The sequence below is a fragment of the Salvia hispanica genome, chromosome 3 (genome assembly GCF_023119035.1).
Source record: "Salvia hispanica cultivar TCC Black 2014 chromosome 3, UniMelb_Shisp_WGS_1.0, whole genome shotgun sequence".
NCBI classification, from domain to species: domain Eukaryota; kingdom Viridiplantae; phylum Streptophyta; class Magnoliopsida; order Lamiales; family Lamiaceae; genus Salvia; species Salvia hispanica.
In genome coordinates, this window is record NC_062967.1 from 18,080,839 (window position 1) to 18,107,164 (window position 26,326).

Consider the following 26,326-nt stretch of genomic DNA (forward strand, 5'->3'; position numbering starts at 1 on the left):
ATTTATACATTGCAATCATGTTCATAGCATTGTGAGGCTATTATTACTTCCATGAATTGCAAGATTATAGAGATTATTGATTTATGATAATTATGTTGATACGTCTCTGTATGGGGGATTAATTTACCTTAGGGGATGGATCATGGATTGTTGTTGTTCTTTAGTGTTGGTATTGTCCTACATGTCTACATGATACACTTTAGAACACATGATAGGTACAAACTTGCACATCTTGAATGATTCTTGGATTTATTCTTAGTTGAGTACAAGTTTGGGGGAAACCGTTGTTTGTCCACTTGTTTGGTGCTCTTTTATAAGCTTGATTTTTCTTTGTAGGACAATGACAATAAGAGGGAAACCCGAAAACGTGAAGAGCTATGGCATTAGCCTTCCGTTAGATGTCCACAAAGCTATGTGGAAGAAGGTCTCGGCTAGAGACACAATGCCATCGAGGTATCCGCACGAGCTCCCCCTCGCCACGTTGGGGATAATTGAAGACTTTTGGGCATTGTGCAACGTCAGGGCGAGCAACGGTCTCAGCCACATATTTCGAGCAAGGTGGCCATCTTACCGAAGACTCACTCTCTAATTCCTTATCACTCTCAAGGTGAACAAGGTGCGCCGTACCCGCATCCCGAGTCCATTGACTTCTGCCTCGGCAACCACAACCATACCTTCACCATGGAGGGTTTGTGCGAGGTGTTCCAGTGCTACAACCCCAACCCCGGCGAGGAAGTGGAGTATGATTACTCCGACGTTTGGAGGGCCATGACCATAGAAGGAGAGGACTTCATCCCGGCTTATGCCAAGTCTTCCTCCATCCGCAACCCTGTCATTCGATAACTCCATCGGGCAATGACACAATTGATGTTTGCCCGAACCAACGGCGGAAGCGTCTCTCAAACCGAGATGGACGTGATTTAGAGTTTGCTCAACAAGAAGTGGATCAACTTTGGAATCCCTTTCACCATTTATGTCGACCGCATCTCCAAGAAGGATGGGAACACTATTTGTTGCGGAGGCTTAATTACGGCGATCGCGGAACATGTTGGCATCCCGACGACGGATTTTACTCTGGATATGGGTGAGATGTTTATCACCTATGAGGTACTGCTTGCGGTGGGCCTTTTGAATACAAATATGAGTAGCCAAGCATTCTTTTTACAGAAAGAGCGGGATCACTTTCTCGTTCCAATCCCGCATTTGACTAAGGTCGATACGTGGGACAATAAGGCTAATTGGGGCTTGAAACCGCCGCCCACCGGAGTGGTATTGAGGCTAACCCTGTTCAAGGGGAGTTCAAGAAGAGAAACATGCCGTTGCGCGTCCCCATCTTCGACCCGGAAGATGATTCCATCTTCGCCGCCATTGACCAATAACATGAAGGTGGAGAGCATTCACATGCTCAAGGGTAGGGGTGGGCAATTATACCGAAATACCAAAATACCGAACTTACCGTATCGAAAAAATACCGAAAATTCCGATTTATCGGTATACCATAGTTTTCGGTACAGTAGATTCGGTACGGTAACGGTATTATATTTCCTACACCGCGGTATATCGTGGTATACCGAATTTTTGGTTTACCGGTATATACCGTCATACCGAATCGTCGATATATACCGACACTTCGGTATACCGATTGATTTTATATATACAAACATAATATATATATATATATATATATATATATTTATATTGTATTTATACTAAAATTTAAAAATAGAATTCTCTATTATACGAAAATAAAAAATAGAATTGTTTTGTTGAATATTTTGGGTATAATAGATCTTTTTTTGGTATAACAGGTATAACGGTGTGTCGTACCGCAGTTCGGTATACCGCAAAAGTACGGTATACCGAAAACACGGTATGGTAATGGTATCAAAAACTACCTTACCGAATTTCCGGTATATCGAAAAGTTCAGTATGGTATTGGTGTGTGATTTTCTCATACCGTAACTTTCGGTACGGTATAATCCTGATCTATTTAGCAGATTATTTAGATAAATTCTATTCACGCAATTATCACATGTATCATGCTCACAACTTGAATTCATACACGTTTTAGCATAATTGAAATCCTAAAACAAGTTCCTACGGAGTTAGCCAATTTACCTTTCTGATTCTCCAAAGAATCGAAAATGGCTCGTGCATCCTCCACGTGAAGATCTTGATTACTAGACCACAGATCCTCTGACTGGTTCCTGGACAGTACGTTGATATCAGTGTGGGCTGATCTCACCAAAGTACAAGGACTCTATTAATGGAGGACAGAAAAACTGCTCACGGAGGGAGCTGAAGGACGAAAATTTCGTCCTCTCCTATACACTGAAGAGGATGAATTTTTAGTCTCTAAAATTGTGTGTATTCTGTCTCCTTTATTCTCCTATTTATATTAAGTCACATATTGGGCCCAGTCAGGGATCTATGGAAGGCTTTGGATATGGGCACCCCCAATTAGCTTTTCTCTAATTAAATTGAACCCACAATTTAATACAAGCTTATATTGGAATATTACGAACAACCACTACAGAAGTAATATTGCACTCCCCATCCAAATCCGAGATTACAAGTAATTCGGATTTCCAATATTTATTATTATTTATTTTCCGCGCTTAAGATAGAAACGTTCATTAATTAATTAGTGTCTGCTATGAACTTAATTAATTAACATATTTACTCCACGAGTGGACTCAGCAAGAAACACTTATTTATTATTCATAGAGTAATCAAACACCAGCTAGCTAGGTTCCGAATAATAAAGTCCTCGTTTCGAGCTCCTCTTGTGAACGTTATCAAACGAGACTCAGCTCGCGCACGATTCAATATAATAGCAATCCTAGCACCTATAATTATTAATCTACACTACCCAATATGCTAGGATTCTTGGATTACGAAAAACCCACACCTATTTGGCAAGTCAAAGTATTGCTCAATCAATACCGTATGCTCAATGCTAACGTACATTGATTAAGAAACAAATTATCAAGGCCAACGTCATCTTATTTCATTAAGGCGCACCTATTGGCAAGTCAAAGTACTGTTCAATCAATATTGTATGCTCAATGCTAACGTACATTGATTAAGAAACAAATTATCAAGAACAATGTCATCTTATTTCATTAAGACTTAGAAATAATCGAACTGACATTGCAACCTTTCACGATAGGTAGTCCAGGCCCATCTAGGTTGTGAAATTATTATTTTCTTTGTTCAGAACTGACCGTGTTATCTTACAGTGGACGATGCCCACAACCGGTCTACTAAAACAAAGACTTAGACTTTGTTACGTTGATTATACATTTAAATATGTAATAAACATCCATTAAATGTAAACATAACAACATTACGATAAAAATAATTTGTTGCATTAATTGGAAAATAAACTATAGAGTTTTGCAGTATCCAATCACTCGAAATGTGATTTCTAGTATACAAACTCTTACAATCTCTCACTTATACTCAAAACATTTTCGAGTACACAAAAAAAATGTGCACTACGTCTAGTTTCTCCTACTTATACCGAAAGCGAGTTGAGGTCTTGAATGAGTCGAACTCCCATCCTTTCTACATGTCGCTCGAACGGTTTGACCGCCAAAGCCTTAGTAAAGGGATCTGCCAGGTTGTTCTCTGACGCAATCTTGACCACTTGGATGTCTCCTCTCTGCACTATATCTCTTATGATATGATACTTCCTCTCTATGTGTTTGCTCGCTTTATGAGCCTGTGGTTCCTTCGAATTTGCCACAACACCATAATTATCACAATAAATGGTGATGCTCTTGGGCAGATTCGTAACCACACCTAAGTCCATGAGGAAGTTCTTGAACCATACAGCCTCTTTTGCAGCCTCCGAAGCGGCCACATACTCGACTTCCATGGTAGAGTCCGCAATGCATTTCTGCTTCACACTCTTCCAAATTACGGTTCCACCTCCTAAGGTGAACACATATCCAGAAGTAGATTTTCTCGAGTCCTGATCAGCTTGAAAATCTGAATCAGTGTATCCCAAAGGACAGAGCTCGGCTGCATTGTAAACTAGAGCATAGTCCTTAGTCCGTTTAAGGTACTTGAGTATGTTCTTTACGGCAGTCCAATGTCCTTGGCGAGGATTTGACTGATATCTCGCCACCATGCCAACAGCAAAGCAGATATCAGGCCTTGTACAAAGCATCGCATACATGAGACTACCAACTGCCGATGCATATGGTATCCTTCTCATCTCTACTATCTCAGATGGCGTTTTAGGGCACATCTCTTGAGACAGATGGACGCCATGTCTAAAAGGTAAGAAACCTTTCTTGGCATCTTGCATGCTAAAGCGTCTAAGTACTGTGTCGATGTAGGATTCTTGGGATAAGCACAACGTCCTCTTTTCACGATCCCTAAGGACCTTAATACCGAGAATGTGTCCCGCATCTCCCATATCCTTCATCTCGAACTGGTTTGACAACCATGTTCGTACTGATGACAACATCTTTTTATTGTTTCCAATTAGAAGAATGTCATCTACATATAAAACTAAGAACATAACATTCTCCTTTTCAACTTTCTTATAGACACAACTTTCATTCGGGCACTTTTCGTATCCAAACTTATGAACAGTCTGATCGAAACATTGGTTCCATGATCTAGATGCTTGCTTAAGGCCATAAATGGCCTTCTAAGCTTCCAAACCATGTGCTCCTTTCCCTTTACTGCATAGCCTTCGGGTTATTCCATGTAGATGGTCTCCTCAAGACTCCCGTTTAGAAACGCAGTCTTGACGTCCATCTGCCATACATCCCAATCCATGTAGGCTGATATAGACAAAAGTATCCGGATCGATTTGAGCATGGCCACTGGGGAGAAGGTCTCGTCGTAATCGACACCCTCCTTTTGGGTATACCCCTTGGCCACTAGTCTAGCTTTATAGACTTTAACTTGTCCATCGGGTCCACGTTTACGCTTGTATATCCACTTGCTCCCAATGGCTATACAGCCTTCGGGTAGGATAGACAAATCTTAGATGTTTTTGTCTACCATCGATTGTAGTTTCGAATCCATAGCTTTCACTCATTCGCTATGATCGGCATCCACCTGCGCCTCTGCAAAATTCCAGGGATCCAATACATTGCCGTCCGAGGAGTGATCCATAGATTCCCCCAGACCAATATATTTATTGGGCTCGTGAGAGACCCTCCCACTGCGACGCAGCACTACAACACTTGGTGTAGAAGTTGTAACTTCGGGAATTGTCTATACACTAGGTACTTGTTCTTGGTAAATGGAACTTGTGACAGACGTGAGCTCGTTAAGAGCCACTTCACTGATGGGTTTATGATTCATTACATAGTATTCCTCTAAGAATGTCGCATGAGTGCTCACAATGACTTTCTTATCTCGAAGACTAAAGAATTCATAAGCTTTCGATCCTCTAGGGTACCCTATGAACACACAAACCTCCGTCCTAGATCCCAACTTAGTTAGATTCTTTTCCAATACATGAGCCGGACAACCCCAAATATTGAGATGTGCTAGATTAGGCTTGCGCCTAGTCCACAACTCATAAGGAATGGTAGGTACGGATTTTGACGGTAAGTTGTCCAAAATATGACTCGACGAAAGCAAGGCATGTCCCCAAAATGAAATAGGTTGTCGTGCAAAACTCATCATCGACCGGACCATGTTTAACAAGGTCCTATTCCTTCTTTCAGCCACGCCATTCTGCTGGGACGTGCCCGGCGCGGTCAACTGGGATTCAATTCTCGCCACGGACAAGTAGTCTAAAAACTGTGCACTGAGGTACTCACCTCCGCGATCAGATCGCAGGCCTTTGATACTCTTTCCATGATACGTCTCCACATAAGCCTTAAACTCTTTGAACTTATCAAAAGATTCAGACTTGTGGCGCATCAAATAGACTTATCCAATTTTCGAGAAGTCATCAATAAAGGTGATGAAGTATCAAAAACCGCCCCGTGCCTCGGTTGACATTGGTCCACATACATCAGTATGAACGAGCTCTAGTACTTCCTTGGCCCTATTGCCCTTGGCCTTAAATTGTCTCTTGGTCATCTTGCCTTTAAGGCATGATTCACACGTATGAAAAGATTCCCTCTCTAGACCCTTTAAAAGGTCATGATCCACAAGAGAATGGATCCTCCTTTCATTCACATGACCAAGTCTTAGGTGCCATAAGTACATATCATTCATTGAAATAGAAGGTTCTTTTCTTTTCTTTGAAATTTTCGATGTTGTATTGAGTTCAGATTTGCGATTAAACTGTGTAGATGTGATTGTGTACAGATTGTTTTCCATGATATCACGATAGATATAAGAGCCATCTCTCTTAACAACGCAATTGTCATTAAAAGAAATCGAATATCCATCATAAACCAATTTAGAAACTGAAATTAAATTTCTTCTAAAGAAGGTATCAACAAAACATTCTTCAAAATAAAAAATCTATCACTACTAAAACGCAAATAAACATCTCCCACTGCTACGATCGCCACTTTAGTAGCGTCGCCCAGCTGGACCTCGATCTCACTATCACATAGCCGCCTTGTCGCCTGCATTAAGTCTGGATCAAAATAAATGTGATCAGTAGCTCCAGTGTCAATAACCCAAGTACGAGTAGATGTCGAAGCCAAACATAACTCAACCACTAGAGCTTGGTGCATACCTCTAGCCTTGCCCCTTTTAGGACATTCTGGCTTCCAATGCCCCTTCTGTCCACACTTGAAACACCTAGAAGACTTCTTATTAGTCTTCTGTCCACACTCCCCATCCAAATCCGAGATTACGAGTAATTTGGGTTTCCAGTATTTATTACTCCCTCCGTCCCAAGGTATTAGACCAACTTTCCTTTTTGGGATGTCCCAACATATTAGACTCATTTCCTTTTTTAGCAAAAAGCATCTATCTTATTTTATTCTCCACCTACTTTTTTCTCTCTTCTCTCCCCTACTTTTTCCCTCTCTCATACTTTACTCTCTCCACTTTAACTATTTAAATATCACTTCCTTAAATCATGTGCCCAAAAGAAGTGAGTCTAATACTCCGGGACGGAGGGAGTATTATTTATTTCCCACGCTTAAGATAGAAACGTTCATTAATTAATTAGTATCTGCTATGAACTTAATTAATTAACATATTTACTCCTAGAGTGGACTCTGCAAGAATCACTTATTTATTATTCATAGAGTAATCAAACTCCAACTAGTTAGGTTCCGAATAATAAAGTCCTCATTTCGAGCTCCTCTTGTGAACGTTATCAAACGAGACTCAGCTCGCACACGATTCAATATAATAGCAATCCTAGCACCTCTAGATATTAATCTACACTACCCAATATGCTAGGATTCTTGGGTTACGAAAAACCTGCACCTATCAGCTGACAGGCAGGACTCGACAACCAAAGTAGTTGCTGTGCGCAGAATGTTATCAGTCGGGCAGCGGCGTGGCTTTGATTCGAGATGGTGGAAGGGTGAGAGATTGATGAAAGCACCAGTTGTTAAGAGGTTTTTCTTCTTAAGCAATCAGTTCTCCGGGTAGAGCACTGAAACAAGAAATACGTTGATTAATCCGGCGCCCAAGTGTTTGGATCGGCGACGATCTCCGGAAGAAGAGTTCATCGCAAGATTCAATCTCGTCGGCAGCGATGAATAATAGAGTTTCTTGATACGCAACAAGATGGTGAAAATAATAGTTTCATTTATTTATTGATTCCTTAAAATGATAACAATCTCTCCTATTTATAATAATGTAATACTACTACCCTAACTTATTGAATAAGAAACAAATATCTAAATATAAATGGGAAAGATATGGTGAATAAATAGAAAACTAAATAATTGGAATATCCTATGATATAGGATCGTATCAAGCGGCGACTGTTCCAACTCTATATTATGTACACCACTATAACTTATAAGTGAGACATATTCATTTTGGGTCGTCCTATTATAAGTGACACATTTCTTTTCATGCAAAAAAAAAAAATCCCTTCGTATTCAAATAATAGAAACATTTGAAACAACAATGGTTTTAATGCACAACTGGTAAAGTAAGTGAGAAAAATTGGTAAAGTAAGAGAGAGGAAAAGAAAAATGTGTAAAATAAAAGAGAGGAAGAGAAAAAGTAGAGAAAATAGAATTAGTGGATTGTGGGGTCCATGTACTAAAATAGAAAGATTCTAAAGTTTCTATTTTTAAAGAACGGCCAAAAATTGAAATAGTTGCTATTTTTAAAAAACGGAGGGAGTAACACTTTATCTCTCTTATCTTATCCTCCTTCTACTTTTTCTCTCTACTTTTTTCTCACTCGTACTTTGTGCTTTCTTTATTTAACCATTACATAAAAACTTTGTCCTAAAAAACTACTCCCTCCGGCCGTCATTAGGAGTCCCGTTTGTTGATGGCACGCATTTTAAGAAATGAAAGTGGGTGGAAAAAAGGTAGTGGAATATGGGTACCACTAGTATGGAGTATTAGTTTTAAATGAAATATAAGTAGAATGAGTTACTGTAATGTGAGACCCTATTACCATTTATGGTAAAAGTGAATCGGGACTCCTATTCACGCACGCATTAAAATGGAAAAATGGAACTCCTATTCGTGGACGGATGGAGTATGTCCGTGTAATGAGATCGGAGGCAATAAAATTTATCGCAATTAAAAATTAAAATTCTACTAGGATACAGTGTCATTGCCTGAGGTTGAATATCTGCGCGCCTATGAGAGTTTTTGTCTCAATTAAAAAATATGTCTGTGGCCCACTGTGATTACTTAACTATCCAAATTATAATCATGAATAATAGAATGTGAAGGTTTCTGGATAAATGTGTTTTTTAATGTGTCAAATCTCAGGCAGTTTAGAACGAGATAAATTTATTTTTTCACTTACCTTTACTAGACAACAAAATTGATTCTACCTTGTTAGTTACCCTAAAACTTTAGCTTGTAACTTAGTCAAAGAGAGACGAACAGTTAAAAACTCATCCATAGCAAGAGAGAACAATAGTTGATGAATAAATCCAATGAATGTTAATGCTTAATTATTGTCGTGGGTAACACTAGGAAATAGTTAAAACAGACAATGACCATTGCAGTAATATCTAACTTGTCTATATTCTTACCAAAATAATGATTACATGTAGATAAAGTTTTATGAAAATCCAAATCAACTTTCACTTCATCAGATTACGGTTTTGCCCAAGATTTATATCAAATTTTGTCGCCTACATTGGATTGGACTGTTTAATTTAGTGTAGACTGTAGTGTGAGTAGTCAATTACATTATAATGAATATTGATGGTAGTATATTTTCACATCAAGTTCAATGAACTTGTATAGTGTAATTCTTTTTAAAAATATTAATTACACTCTTCTTCCTGTGAATACTATTTTCTTGAATAATTAAAGACTTGTGCCAAAATAATGTATTTTGCTATTATTATTGTCATCGAGATACTTCTCCTCCATTTTACCATTTTCGAGACGATTGAGATAAATATTGGTCACAAGATGCAATTTCTAAATTTTGCGATCAAGGCTTTGTTATAACTTAGATATCCTCGATCCAATTTAATTGAAGTCATATTTTGAGACAGTTTAAAGCTGAAAATTGAGTTAATTAATCCACATATTTTAATTAGTGCTAAATAACTCAAGATCAACGGTAACTATCTCAGACGAGGCATTATCGAAAAAGAGCCCCAAGTCGGACAAGCTGATATTATAGAACTAGACTTGGACCTAGAGAAAAGAAGAGAGAACACAAAATCAAGAGAGGGGAATTGGACTTCTTCATGTCTAAAATGCCCAAAATTTTAATTAAAAATAATTCTTGGAATTGATATTCTAGGGTATTTATAATGTCCCATAATCTATTCCGTATCTAGGATTTCCATCCAAATCCACATATGATGAGGATAAGGAAAATTTGAAATTCCTGGAATTTTCAAAATCCCATGTTTTTCACTCTTTTAGTTTTATTTCATATCCGTTCATGTCATCTAAATAATGAAATTATAAGGGCTAGATTATCGATTTATGGAGGTTGGATTGGCCTAAGATATTTGGACTTTCAAATTTTAAATCGAGGTTCAATTTAATTCAATATTAAGACTTTAAGAGGGTGACAACTAAAAACGCTATCCTAGCTTATTGTTTGACCTAGTGTAGCCGTGAAGCCATTGAACAAAGATTTAATGTACATCAATTTCCTGCTTTAAATATATATCAATATATTAGTAGATGTTTTTGGAGATGATATATATATGATAATCCTTTTCCAATAAATTATTGTGCAAAGTTAAATCTAATGTCGTTGTCTCCATGAAAATTTTAGGATCATGTCTGGCATGATTCGTGTTCCCCCTCACCATTTCAATTTTTCACACATTTCAAATGAATAAGAATTAGAAATCAATTTCAATCATTAGATTAAATGAGATTGCACGCCTCAGATTTTACTATTTTTTTTTAAATAGCTAAAACTAAAACATACTTCCTGGAAGATTTAGACTATATGTCGTTCTATGAGTTTGCACAATGATTAAGTAATAACTATTGTACCAAACTAAGATTAAATAGTACTTATTCGTTATTTTGATGCAAGCAGTAATATGAAAAGATAAATATAAGAACAAACGCTGAAGGAATGGACAATTAAACTATAATCTCAAAAATTATAGTTACAATAGCTTATAATCTTTCAATCAAAATAATGAATTATTAAGTACTCCCTCCGTCCCAGATTAAGAGTCACTGTTTGCCATAAAAGTTCGTCCTAGTTTAAAAGTCACTTTTAGAATTTTCCATATTTGGCCATACAATTTTACCCCATTATTCATCAAAATTACATAAAAATGTCATTATCTATATTAAAATAAATTAAAACAAAAATCAAAGGTCAAAAGGGGTCCACCTTCAACGAACTCCACCATCTCACTTCATTTATTACACACTCTATCATCTTACTTTATTTATTATACACTCCACCATCTCACTTCATTTATTATACACTTCAACTCTTTCTTAAAACCCGAGCCATAACAATAAGTGACTCCAAATGTGGGACGGAGGGAGTAGTAATATAAAAGGGTTCATTACCTATCAAATTCATGATTTGTCTTACACTTCAAAAATTTGAATGACAATAACAAAGTTTCAAAAAATTCTCAATTGTTACGTGATAACTTTTTAGAGGCAAATTCAAAGATTAATTGGTGCATTAAAAAATTTATGAATAGTTACATAAATGTATATTAACGTAACAATGTGAATAGCTAAACGACGTCGTTTTGAGTTTAAGAAATTAAAAATAATTGCTTGAGTTTGTGAGAGAATTGATAATTTTTAAAACTTCATGATTTGTCATTCAGATTTTCAAAAGTGCGAGAAAAATCAGAATTTGATCAAACTACATTAATTATTTATCCTAATTGGGTGACATAAATTCTACATAATCATGCAAAACAAGAAAAATAAAATGAAAGAAAATCAAAAGAATTGAAAATGGGCTCCAAATCAGGTCTCATGAGCTTATTGAATTTCAAATTTTCTACATATATATTTTCAACAGCAAATTTATAGAGATTTGGTCGTTCCTATTGGGATACGAATACGATGAATGAAATCGAACTCAATTTAATTATATTGTGATAAACAATTTATTTTACTATTTTCCACTATTCTCTCCGTCTAGCTTGTTCATAAAAGTTTCCTAGATTTGAACGGCTAATATTAGAAAGGCTCGACACCGACCACTGTGTCAAAAGTAACCCTTCAAACTCCAAACTTAAACGTGTTAAGAATCTTTGCCAGACATTGTGACCATTGTGTTGGGAATTTCTTTTTCTTTGAGAGGGACGATTCGGAAACGAAGATTATGGAATAAAAATAAGTAGTATTCTTGATACAGACTCTCACGATTTCTACTATGGGTCAAGCACAGAGGAATGAGGCATCGACAGCTATTCTAGTGGTCCTTTATTGTTTTAATAAAGTAGTTACAAGTCACATTTTCGGACACCCATATAGTATTACGAGGGAAGGGGTCGTTAAAATGACAACACCTCTTAAAATAACACTATACCACCATTTCTAGCCAATTATTTGTACACGTGAACGAATAATAAGCTGTCATGTGGCAATAAAAGAAATGTTCAACTGTAAAAATCTCGGCCAGCAATATACAACACTGTATACGGCAATTTTTTCTCTCCAACACGCTATACAACAATCTATAGATTGTTGTGTAGCGTTTATAATATTGTTGTGTAGTGTTTATAATATTACTGTATATGTGGTACCACGGTGTCACTTTAAGAGGTGTTTTCATTTTAACACAAACTTACTAGGGAAATCTTAAGTCTATATATATTTAATCGTGTAAAATTTGAATAGATCTCGCTTAGTCACTATGGTATTTTTAATTGCCAACAAAATATATATAAGAGGAAATCACATGTTGTATATTGTTTCAGTAATCACATGGATTGTTTCATTCCAATGTAGACAATTTAACAAATTAATGTTTAAACAATAACATAGTGGGAGAATTATGTACAGAAGAAAAAGAGAGAATGAAGTATGAAATGAAAATAGAGAACAAATTAGGAAAGAAATAAAGTTTTTGTAGAAAAATAGAAATGAATATGACTCGACTGTTTTAGGACTGTTTAAAATAAACACAACTCAACTATCTTGGGACAAAGGTGATGGACTAATTTAGTAAGTAATTTAAAACAGATTTGGGCCTTATTCTGGCTATTTCCAATAAACTAAACACGCCCTTAATAAATTATACCTAGCTATCTATTCATAACCTATGTAGAAAATCCAAATTGCAACTAGATGGATGCCTCGTCATTGCCATCTATAGAAAGTCTACTCTTTAGGAAACTAAAAAGATATTGCCAATCATGGTGTTTAATTAAATCAAGGAATATCACTTGATTTTTTCAAAAAGCTTCAACCTATCATCACCCAAGTTAGAGTTGTAAGCTGATTTCTTGTATTCGGACCAAGTGAATTCCTCGTACATGCTTTCTTCACCTTCCTCCATTAATGAGCATAAAGGTACAATCTTTTCATTCAATGGTGGCCCTCCAAAATATATCATTGACACCCTTGATTTGAGGCAATTTGACACCACTCTATGCTTCACACTCTTAAATCTTCCATTGGTCATCACCTGCATGCAACCAACCCCTTCATTTTATTACATCTAGTGTTTTACTACTACTATATTTCCATTTTAATTTACCGTGTATAAGTAAATTGAGCTAGGGACTGTGATTTTTTATGAATTATAGTAATTGATCACATATGTGTATCTAACTCAACTCATACTCCCTCTAGCTTCTAAAAATAAGGACTTTGAGGATGACAAAATTTTTATACGAAATTAATAAACTAAGAAAGAGGAAACAAAATTGATCAAGGTATTATTAGTGTAAAACTCATAAGAGAGGAAAAAACTTGTCTAAACAAAAGCTAATTAATTTCGTACTTATAAAAGAAAATGGCAAAAAGAAGACTATTGTTTAAAGACTGATAAATTATAAAAGAAGAGTTAAAATCACATGACGTGATACACAACTGTTGCTCCGACAATCTCTACTGTTTTTTTTTAAGTTCGAAATAATAGAAAGAATAAAGATATATATAGTACTCCATCCGTCCTTAAAAATAGAGGCAATTTCTTTTTTCATTCTTCTCTAAAAATAGAAACTTATTTAAGCAAATTTCTTTTTCTCTAATGAGATGAGGCCCATTTTCTACTAACACATTTTTTTCTATATCTCACTTCTATTTCTAATTTTGCATTAAAATCTGTGCCGTTTTAAAAGTTTCTATTTTAATGGGACGGTGAGAGTATTTTCTTAAAAAATATCTAATAAATTGATAATGACAAATCCAATATGGGCCGGGCAGACTCTTAAAAGTCTGACGGCAATCGGAAATCTGCATGAAAACTATAGTTGAATAAAAGGCAGTTATATTTTCACATAAGGTCAATTTATTAGGCATAATGTGTTAAGTACTCTATTTACCTGAAGAGAATCTCCAACACTAAAGTAGAAAGAGGTTTGATCAGATGGGACAGCAGCCCATGTACCATTTTGCAGACGAATTTCGAGGCCCGGTGCGTTGCAAGATCTCAAAACCGACATTATTTGAGAGTCTGTGTGCTCACCAAATCCGATCAAATTCCGGCCACTCAATGCCTCAAGATATGGGCACGGCCGGTAGTGATTCAGCCGGAAACACGAATCGCTCTTCTCGTCCCCTACGAGGCCGCTCAGGCAGCCCCTCGGCCCAATTCCCAGCTCCTCAGAAATCATCTCCAAAACTTCCTTCAGCATTTTTGCCACTGCCGAGACATACTCGTCCGCAGCAAACCTGATAAAACCATCCCACATTGGAGAATTAGAAAATGTACTAGTAATAGTATATATATGTGCAAATTGCAATTCCTAGTTATAGCATTAAATGTCATATTTTTCCATTTTTTATCCATTTGTCAATAAATGTCACATTTCACTTTCATCGCTTTTGGCAAGTGGTCCACATATTCCACTAACTAACTGTACTCATATTTTATTATAAAATTAATTTTATTATAAAATAAATGTGAAAAAAAAAAAGTAGGATCCATCTTCGTTAACCTTTTACAAAAGTTAAACAATTTTTTAAAACGCGACATTTATTGGCAAAAGGAGGGAGTTTATTTTAGAAAGTGTCATAGGAATGAAACTGTCAGCACTTATTCGAAAGCAGACAATATCATACTAATACCATAGAGTTTCAGAAATGGCGGGAAAATTGGGTTTGTGGAGCATGAGAGCGGGGCGGGTGGAGAGGAGGAGGTATTCGACCCAGCCCGTGTCACCGTTGGGCCCGATTCTCGTGTTGCCATAGCCAAACGGGCTGGCTGGGCCCGACCTGTCCTTTTCTTGCTGCGGCAGTGCGAAGAAGTCGACAGCCTCCGATTCCAACATGGCCACGAGCTCTAGTGAGATTCCGTGATTGATAACCTTAAAAAATCCAAACTCTCTGCAGGCTTCGACGATGAGTTTCTTGGCGGCGATGGCGTCCGACATGTCTATGACGGGAACTCCGGTGAATATATCAGAGGTGGATTTGCATGTTTGGAAGTTGGCCAAGTCTGTATGAACAACTGGTTTGGATAAAACCACCATGTTTTTGTGAGAAAGAGAAAGAGAAAGAAGCATTTGGATTAGTGGTAATGTTTGAGAATATATAAGGCAAGAACAATAATTGGTCCAATATTTTTAAAAATATCTTCTATTAACGTTGTTGAATGAGAATCTATATTGCAATTTATTTTTTCGTATTTCACTTTTTTCAGTAAAAATTTCATGCTCCTTCCATATTAAGTTGGCATAGTGACTTGATATAGCTCATTAATAATTTCTTGACAAATGAAAATTAAAAATATCCACATGTGATATCAATTAAACACAAATTCAATGAAACTAATTGCACGTAATAGACACCCATTAATTATGGAAAGTGGCATTATACTAGACTTGCAATATACTGCTCCTACAATATATATGTATACTACTGTTAAATATGGAATACGTTTATATACTTCTTAATGTAATAATATTTCACATAAAAAAAAGTAATCATATTACATTATTTTTCATGTAAAAAAATTACTATATTACAACTCTTTGATAGTATTTAAGATTTTATTAGTGAGACCATTTATTCTTATTTTATATTTATATATATACAAAAGTTTTATACAAATAAAAATTATGATTATAAATTATGACCATTTAAGATTTTGTTAGAATACTAAGTAATCAATTATATTTTTAATATTTTCTTATTAACATGTAAAAGTTAAGAAATATATTGCAAGTTATCATCATGTAAAAAATCAAGATATACTTAAGAGTATGATAAGAAATTATAAGCTATAGTCATAAAAATTTTTTTATAAATGTCATATTCCAACCCCTCTAACGTATATATTTATAATAAACCAATACAAATTAAAATAAAAAATTTATATATTAATTATTCTACCATCCAAATACTATAATTATAAAATCCATCATTATTAGACTTACTTACAAGTATTCTAAATCCGCACATATAAATAAACATCAAATATATAAACAAATTTCAATCCATATGCATATGCCTATCTGTTCAATTTATTATTCTGTGACAAATCAAGTCTGGTATCTGCCCGGGATTCCATTGTATATGACCCGAAGGTCCATTGCCATTGTATATATGACCTCGTAGGTCCCATTGCCATTGTATATATGACCTCATAGGTCCCATTGCCTTTGTACATATATATATGACCCGAAGGTCCATTGCCATTGTATATATGACCCGTGGGTCCATTGCCATTGTATATATGACCTCATAGGTCCCATTGCTATTGTACATATATATATGACCCGAAGGTCCATTGTCATTGTATATATGACCCGTAGGTCCATTGGATTTATATCAGACCCAGAGCAAGATTGTCACAGATCCTCTTTAGTCCAAATGATTCAAATAATTCTAATATCATATAAAAATATATCAATTGCACCACTGATATATCTATTGTACCAATCACATAAAATATGTAAAATTAAAAGTGTGATTTATACACTAGATATACCAGTGGTGCAATTGATATATTTTTATATGATATTAGAATTATTTGAATCATTTGGACTAAAGAGGATCTGTGACAATCTTGCTCTGGGTCTGATATCAATGCAATGGACCTATGGGTCATATATACAATGACAATGGACCTTCGGGTCATATATATATGTACAAAGGCAATGGAACCTATGAGGTCATATATACAATGGCAATGGACCTGCGGGTCATATATACAATGGCAATGGACCTACGGGTCATATATATAATGACAATGGACCTTCGGGTCATATATATATGTACAAAGGCAATGGGACCTATGAGGTCATATATACAATGGCAATGAGACCTATGAGGTCATATATACAATGGCAATGGACCTTCGAGTCATATACAGTGGAATCTCGGGCAGATACCAGGCTTATTTGTTACGGAATAATAAATTGAACAGATAGGCATATGCATATGGATTGAAATTTGTTTATATATTTGATGTTTATTTATATATACGGATTTAGAATACTTGTAAGTAAGTCTAATAATGATGGATTTTATAATTATATTATTTGGATGGTAAAATGATTAATATATAAATTCTTTATTTTAATTTGTATTGGTTTATTATAAATATATATGTCAGAGGAGTTAGGGTATGACATTTAAATGGTATCAGAGTGAGGAGTTAGAATATGATATTTAAATGGTATCAGAGCGGGAATATGATCTTAGTATTAGTGCATATCGATGTAATTTGTTGTTCATAAGTTGCGTCAGTACTTCATTTGCTAGGATTATAGACATTCCTGATCATATGCTACTAGGGAGAGAAAGGTTAACCTCTACATCATTGTTTAATTAGATAGGCATATTGTGTATATTTATGGTATCACGTGGAAATGGTTAGATATTGCTTGGTGGAACATGTAGTATATGTATCAATGATAATATATAGAATTAAGAATAAATTATAATAGAATATATGTAGATATATATGTTGCAAAATATTATTTAATAAATATAAATAGATAAGGTTAGGGACAAGTGTATTGTTATGCATTGCTACGTGTATGTGCATAAGTTAAAAAGTAATTTTTGGAGAAAAGGAAAGTATATAATAATACTTCAGATATTAAGTCGGTTTGGGGGGAGGATTTATCTTGAAGAAAATGAGAAATTAGAAAAGATATGGAGAAAAGGGAGTGGAAAATGAGAGTGATTAGAGTGGAAAGAAAATGGTGAGAAAACGAAAATGTTCTCGTTGATTACATGTATACGCCCACACAAATTATTAGCTATAAACTCGAGAGGGAATCATGATTTAATTAGAGTATATCCCATAATTAGGTGAGTATTTTAGTTTTACGTATTTTACGCACTTAATTGTTGTGTGTTAGATTAAAGTGAATATATGGACTATATGACGTGAATTTAATATAGTTATATGTTATTTGGAATTATTTTATAGAGTATGATAATAAACATTTTGAATATATAAATATAAAATAAGAAAAAAGTCTCACCAATAAAATCTTAAATTAGTACACTATCAAGGAATAATTATATTTTCTTCACGTGAAAAGTATAGTTATATGATAACTTTTTTATATGTAAAATATTACTTATATTATAGTAGTATATTGAACGCCTATTATATGAATGTAAGTTATATTTAATAGTAGTAATATAATGCCACCTTTCATAATTAATGGATATCTGCATAAGTGAATATATAACCTACAGAAAAATGGGTCAATCCAACCAATCTTACTTGCATAATAGAAAGCGCCACGGGTTTATCTCTCCATCGAATCAAATTCACCAAAGGTGTGCGTTCATGAGCCCATGCTAAAGTTTCAGGATAATTCCTTATTGATAATATATCTAAATAATAGATATATGTATTTATATTCTGGGGTTTACACATACCCCTATGTTTTGTTATAACTGAAATTGAGAAATCTTTTTTTAATTGAAAAATCAATACTGATTAGTTCTGCTTCAATTTGTTTGTTGTCATTAGAAAAACACAATTTGAAATTAAAATTCCAGAATCGTTCTATTTTGTGCAATTAGTTTTATTGAATTTGTGTTTAATTGATGTGGCATGTGGGTTTTTTTATTTCCAATTGTCATGAAATTATTGATGAGGTATACCAAGTCACTATGCCAACTTGGTATGGAAGGATTATGGAATTTTTACTCCACTTTTTTGGGCATTCGATTGTTCTCTTCTATAATTATGGAGGTTCCACAAAAATATGGCAATTGATATAGCACAGTAACTAATGTAAAATTAGTAAAGTAAAAAAAAAGGCGTAGAAGGGTAGTTAAAATAATTTTGGTGGATAATGAGACCCACATTACTAATAGTGTTTAATAGTGGTATAAGTTGTAAATAAGTTGTTGTATAAAATAATAAATTGAGATAACTTTCTAAAAATGGAATGCACATATTTTTGTGGGATGGACGAAAATAGAAAGTACACATATTTTTATAGGACATAGGGAGTATGTTATAATATAATTTTAAGATTATTTATTAATTAGAATTACCAAGTTCAAATAGGGTTAATTTATCTAAGAGTAAATTAATAAGGTCAATTTATCCATATTTAGGGTAATTTTTTTAAAATTACTAGTAAGGTTTTGTGAAATTATTAATTTGGATTGATTATGTATTAATATTTCTAGTGTAGGCCAATGAAGTGGCCTAGTGATAGAGTGATAAGAGTTTGAGGCTAAAGGTCATATGTTCGAGTCCATTATAACATGACTTTTAAATTAATATTTATTATTCTATTAATAATAATTATTACTCTCTCCGTCCCATTGAAGATGACCCACTTTCCTTTTTGGTTTGTCCCAATTAAGATGACTCATTACTTAAAATGGAAATCTCTTTATCTCTACTTTATTCCATCTCTTTTACTTTACTCTCTCCACTTAACACACAAAATAAAGTTGCATAAAATCTCATGCCGTCCAAGGAAGGGGTCATCTTCCTTGGGACGGAGGGAGTATTATATTTTGAACAAAACTATCTGAATTTCATATACAATCTAGACCAATGATAAAATAGTTTTAGATTTTATAAATTTAAATAAAAACTGATAAATAACAAACCATTCAAACAAAGTAATTATATTTTAGGATAATGATTTCTATCATCTCTTGCCTATTCTAGCCATACATTCATTGTCCTTTGACATCAAATTTACTAAGCCGATCAATAATTAAGTTTATGCCCCCTTTCAAATTCACCTAAATCATAGGTTGTATGTTCCAGGACATCTCGTCTAGCTACCAAGACACAACTCCAAAGGTTTCTTAGATCAGTGCCCTCATATTCAGAGGCGGACCCACTAAGGGGCATGAGAGGCCCTTGGAACCCCCACTCATTTTCGATGTTCCTATATATATAGTATTCATAAATCAATTAGCAAGTTAGTCCATAGCTCAGTTGTTCAATTAGTTGGCCAAGTTTCAAGGATGTAACGGGTTCGATTCCTTGTGGTTGCGAATATATGTTCATTTTTGGGATTTTCTCAAAGCTAGGGCAACTAAATAGATTTATGTTTATTTTTGGGATTTTCTCAAAGCTAGGGCAACTAAATAGATTTATTTATCTATTAACTTATTCATGGCTTTTTACTTTATCGGCTAGATTAATTTATTTATGTTTTTTCTAGTTATATAATGTTTATTTGTGTAAAAATTGTCATTGTAACATCACAAAGTAGTAGTAGTAATTTTTATAATCCTAGACTAAAAATAATTATTTAGTTACATTAATAAGCGTATATATTCATATTATTTAAATTTAAAGTTATGCTTTTTATTTAAAATTATATTCTTCACTTATTTCGACATTGACACTATCTTCATATGTACTTTACCTTATATTGCTCATTTTAAAATTATTTATCTCACGATATTTGTATTGTTCATGTCATGATTGTTTCTGGCCTTATTGATACTAAAAGTACGCAACAATTGATAATGTTAGTTTGGACCCCCTAGTATCAAAATCCTGCGTCCGCCACTGCTCATATTAACTGTCAATCTTCCAGAAAATCCTCTCAAAATCACCTCACTCGTTAGATTAAGTTATGCACTCTAACTTACTAGGTTGAGTGGAGATCTATGGAGCCCTCTGGATGACATGACTTGGTCATGACGTCGCTTGGTTGCACTATCACTCGGCTAAGTAACTCTCTCTTGTTTGCGCAACTTTCATAAAATGGTGTTAATTTTCTCTACAATAATCAAAATGAAACATGCAAGATGTCAATATGAAATTGTTTGAACACGAACAAATTGATGTCCTTGAGGGTCACTCTTCATCTAGACCATTTCTTTTCCTTCAAAATCTTAACAAACTCGTTAAAACACCTAATTGGTAGAATATTAATAAAAAATAATGAAAACTAGTCAAAATCCAAACAAAACAAGATAGATAAATCTACCCCTAAAAATAAATAAACTAGGAGCGAATCAAGCTCTGATACATTGAAATTCGAAATTTTTTATTACATCATCTTCATAGATATCCATTTCATCATTTGGTTATCTGAAAAGAGACATAATTAGAATATACTATTCCAAATTGTGGCCTGTGGGCTCCTTTGTGGAAATTTCATTATGTCTTTCAGAGAATTTCGTTTTCTTAGAGGTGGGAAACACATAGTCAGGAAGGTAGGAAATGATTAAATGGATCTACTGTTGCAAGATTTATAACTAAGATCAGTGGTAGAAGTTTAACTGAGGATGGTTTAGTTTTGTTACTCTAATGAATATATAATTATTCACAAGGGTTCTATTATACTTTTTTTTTTTTTTTTTCTATTCTAAGTGACACATTTTTATTTTAGTTTTTGGATTGTTTCATTCTAATGACACTCTAAATTTGAAATTATCACTCTCTCTCTCTTCTCTCTCTCTCTCTTCTCTTCTTCTTTTACTCTATTCTTTCCACTTTATTTAGAAAACAATGCTATATATATTCTCATGTCAAAATAGAAATGTTCGACTTAAATATTACAGAACGAGCAGTAATTTATATACTCCTCACTCTATGAAACTTTATTAATGGACTAAGCCTGTTAAACGCCAGTACTTCTACAAGATCAAATAATAGAGACATAGCTACATTGGGCATTTTTTTTTTGCGTGTATTGACTAGTTGTAGGGTGGTTAATGTATGTATTTAAATATTACAGGTTCGAATTAATCACGGCGGGACCTTTACATATCTTCTTTCGCCCATTAAAAAAAGAGACTTGGGGCTTTTGTGCAAACTATTTGACTTCACATTAAGAGGCCCAACTTAGTAGGCCACAAGAGATCCATTTGACATATGACTCTCAAGTCTCAACCCCCAATCGAGCCCAGACAGAGTTGCTTAAATCAAATTTATCAAATCACTTAGCTTGTTTCATATATCTAGCTCACCATATACATTTCTAGCGAAAACAAGTCAATACATTTAATATTATTCATTATTAAACGAGCTTAATTTATAAATCATAATTTCTAATAAAATAAATTAGTTTATACATAAATATAGATACATTTACTAACATTGATTATTAATGATTATCAGTAATTTCATATTTTTACCAAGCTTATTTGACGAGCTTGCTCACAAACTCAAATGGTCTGATGTTAATGAGCTAAAACCTGACTTATTTAGTTGACGAACTTGCTCATAAGTCAAATAGTCACATGCTACGGTCTCATATTTACGGTTACAATATAAAAAGATTGGAATAAAAATATTTCATGCAATAATTTAGAAATGATTATTTAATTTAATTTTCCTTGACAGGCTGAAGATAATGAGAGCTAAGATTATGATAAAGAGATGAGACTAATTTAGAAATGATTGTTTAATTTAATTTCCCTTGACCGATTGAAGATAATGAGAGCAAAGATTACGATAATGAGACTAATTTAGAAATGTTTATTTAATTTAATTTGCTTTGACCGACTGAAGATAATGAGAGCAAAGATTACGATAAAGAGATGAACATGAATCATTTGGAGGCTTGTGATTCTAATCCATCAGATTACAAGCTTGGCCTCTTTTGCCTTTCCACTTAAGTAAGTAAAAAATATGAAAATAATAACAAAATTAGTATTTGAATTTTATACTAGTATATGTTACTCCCTTCTTCCCACATAATTTGACCCAGTATTTCATTTTGGATCGTCCCACATAATTTGTCTCATTTCACTTTTACCATTTTTTATAGTGGACTTCATATACCACTAATTCATTCATACTCACATTTTATTATAAAACTAATACTTTAAAAGTATGACCCACATCCCACCAACTTTTTCAACTCACTTTCTATTAGATTTCTTAAAACATGTATCGGGTCAAAGTGTCTCAAATTATGTGGGACGGAGGGAGTAGTAGTTATATTCAAACACTCTTAATTAATTGATTAATTAATCCATATCCATATTCTAACCTAAATTTACAAGCTTTTTTTAAGAGGAGAACATGGTGGGGGACCATTACCAATGCCTATGCAGCCGAATACTGCCTTGGGCCAGCCTGCAGTTGGAAGTTTGCTTGTTATAATTCTTTCAAGAACCATCGAAAATTCCGAATGTCTTAATTGGAATTTTCGCAAAACCCATTAAACTTTATTTCAAAATAATTATACCTCCTTCCTGAAAATTTGTCACTAATTTCTATTTTTGTGCATTATTAAAAATTTGTTACCTTTCATTTTTATCACTCATATTTTATTACAGAACTAATATATAAAAGTAGAACCCACGTGTCACTAACTTTTTCAATCCACTTTCTATAACATTTTTTAAACTCGTGTCGGGTCAAATGGTGACAAATTATTCGAGACGGAGGGAGTAACATTTAAGGAAAATACAAATATAGAAACGGTATGTCCTTAGAAAGATTGTTTTCATGGAGAAGCCTACAACTTGTCTCCAATCCAAAATCCTCTGTTTCTCTCTCTTCTACCTTCTCTCCGTCGTCTACCTCTCTCTCTCCTCCTCCAAATGCAATCTCCGGCCACCCTCCGCTGCCCCGCCTCCCTTCTCTTACCCTCCCTCTTATGGAGAAAACAAGCATGCCATTCCCACCACTCGTTCATCTTGCAATTCCCCTGTTTTTTTCTCAGGTAGTAAAATTTATAAATATATCTATATATATAAGATAAAAAAAAATGGATCTTGGGACAATTTTTACATGATTTTATTGTTTTGTTTTCAGATTACTCGGTGGTTTTGAAGAAAATGGAGGAAAATTTGATGAATTCGACGATTTTTGGTGAGAGGTCTTTGAGGTATATGCAGGGGAATGGTGAAAGTTTTGGTGGGAATTTGAGTTTGAAGGAAAGATTGTCTCATTTTCATCTATCTGATTATGGGAATGAAATTCCATGTGGTTTCTTCAAGCCATTTCCAATCTCTGATTCGGGTTAGACTTTATTGGATTATTTGGTTTTACATTTTGATTTTTATGTTGTCATGCATTTTACGGATTATTTTATTCATATTTAGATCGAACTGCGATGGAGAAATGTAATGGGGTGGTAATAGTCACGGCTATATTCAACGACCATGACAAAATCCGGCAACCTAGGAATCTAGGGCCGGAAACCTCGGGTCGTGTGTGCTTTTTCGTGTTTGTAGATGATGCAACAATGAAGGGTTTGTATTCGTACAATGTGATGTCAAACGAAACTAAGGAGAATAAGATTGGTGTGTGGAGAGTTGTTAAGGTTTCAGGTGAGGGTTTATACAACAACCCCGCAATGAACGGGGTGATACCGAAGCACTTGGTTCATCGGCTCTTCCCAAACACAAAGTATAGTGTTTGGGTTGACGCGAAGCTCCAATTAACTAATGATCCTCTACTTTTGATTGATGCCCTCATTGTGGGGCCGGGTGTTGACATGGCGCTCTCGAGGCACCCTTATTTCGTGCACACGATCGAGGAGGCCATGGCGACAGCGAGATGGAAGAAGTGGAGGCATGTTGATGGATTGAGGGTGCAAATGGAGACTTATTGTGAGAATGGTATGCAACCTTGGCACACAAACAAGTCTTATCCCACAGGTTTTTTTTTTTTTCCTTCCTTTTTTTTTACTTTTTTTTTTTGTTTAAGTATAGACAATGATCCATAATGTAATGAACGTGTATTTCTTTAAGTAATCAAGGGAAGTTAATAGTCAATGAGCCATAGTGGAACGTGTACTTCTTTAAGCAATTAAGGGAAGCTATACTTAATCATGTGGAACCTAACTTTCGCATTTTAAATACTCTTTAATAAATGTTAGTATAACTCAAGCCATGTTGCAACTTGTACATCATGAATTAATATTCCTATCAATAAAATAAAATAAGAGAAAAACCCGAATAAAGACTATAGAGTATTCCCTAAGTAAAGCTTCTCCTCATAAGTGTTTTTGGACTATCATTGCATATAATCTTCTTTCATTACCTAATCCCAGATTCTTGTCCCAAATAGAGAAAATTATAAGTAAAATAAATGTGTTTCTTTTTTAGTGTTTATGGAGTATATAATAGTTAGCATTAGTGAAGAAAAAGAAATAAATTATAGCTTATATTCTTTAAATATTAAATAGAATATAAGAAAATTATGTAAGATTTTTCGAAAATGTTATATGGAGGTTGACAAGTTCTTATTGACATAATATCAGATGTTCCGGATACTGCTTTGATCCTGAGGAAGCACAGTGCAGCCTCAAACCAATTCTCATGTCTTCTTTTCAATGAATTGGAGGCATTCAACCACAGGGATCAACTGGCATTTGCATTTGTGAGGGATAAAATCACACCAAAAATTAACATAAACATGTTTGAGGTTGAGGTTTTTGAGAAAATTGCAATAGAATATAGGCACAGCCTCAAAAAAGGTCAGGCCTATGTGGGCCCCAATGTGAAGTGGGCTACCCAAAGTTTGTTTGGCTATGAGGGTTTTGGTAAATGTGAAGACTATGTTATGAAGATGTTTGGGAAAAATTACATTATTGATTGATTTTTTATTTTTATTTTTTGTTATAGCTACTGTGCATTAGAAAAAATATTGGCGAGAGAGTTTGATTTAGCAGTGTAAATGTGGTAATTTAAATCTGAAGATCGAGAACTCAAGATTGTATAATACTACTAGTATTAGTAACAATTATTTTTAAAAATGTTATTATTAGAAAATTAAATGAGTATGATTATAATAAAGGTTGACAAAAAAAAGTAAGCTTTGTTGGCAGATGCCAGATGGCAGTGGATATCAGGAATTATCTAAAATTTTCGTTTGGACTCTTGCTTTTGTGAATGTCAACTAATCTTTTGAGAAGATAATATGTTTGGGGAATCTTAGCACTCTTTTAAAGTAGATTCTGCACTAAATTAGTATAGCTCAAAATTTGAGCTCCATCTCCAGCTTAGTTCATACTAATATTCTTTTCGATCCAACTTAAATTTAAAATTAGAGTAGAATTATGTGATTGAATCATAAACTCACTCTTTAATATGTGCGAATAGGGATGTCAATGTAGCCCGCAACCCGTGGGCTGGCCCGAATAGCCCGCTAAATTTATAGGGTTAGGGTCGGAAATTTCTAGCCCGATAAAAATAAAACCCGATAAGCCCGCACCCGATTAACCCGCAATCCGTTAGGG

General features: G+C 34.5%; 2 protein-coding genes across 2 annotated transcripts; one reads left to right on the plus strand and one right to left on the minus strand.

Annotated features, from left to right (window-relative positions):
- Positions 1-12,640: 12,640 nt before the first annotated feature.
- LOC125212685 (gibberellin 2-beta-dioxygenase-like) lies at positions 12,641-15,246 on the minus strand. Its single transcript, XM_048112915.1, has 3 exons — positions 14,796-15,246; positions 14,051-14,399; positions 12,641-13,188 (listed from the first exon to the last, which is right to left on the minus strand). The coding sequence occupies exons 1-3, from the start codon at positions 15,230-15,232 to the stop codon at positions 12,943-12,945; spliced, it is 1,032 nt and encodes a 343-aa protein (XP_047968872.1). The 5' UTR covers positions 15,233-15,246; the 3' UTR covers positions 12,641-12,942.
- Positions 15,247-23,586: 8,340 nt separating this feature from the next.
- On the plus strand, positions 23,587-25,704 carry LOC125209500 (probable hexosyltransferase MUCI70). The gene is made up of 5 exons (XM_048109099.1): positions 23,587-23,803; positions 23,896-24,102; positions 24,186-24,413; positions 24,573-24,743; positions 25,349-25,704. Exons 1-5 carry the CDS (start codon positions 23,587-23,589, stop codon positions 25,684-25,686), a joined length of 1,161 nt encoding a protein of 386 aa, XP_047965056.1. The 3' UTR covers positions 25,687-25,704.
- The last annotated feature ends 622 nt before the right edge of the window (positions 25,705-26,326 follow it).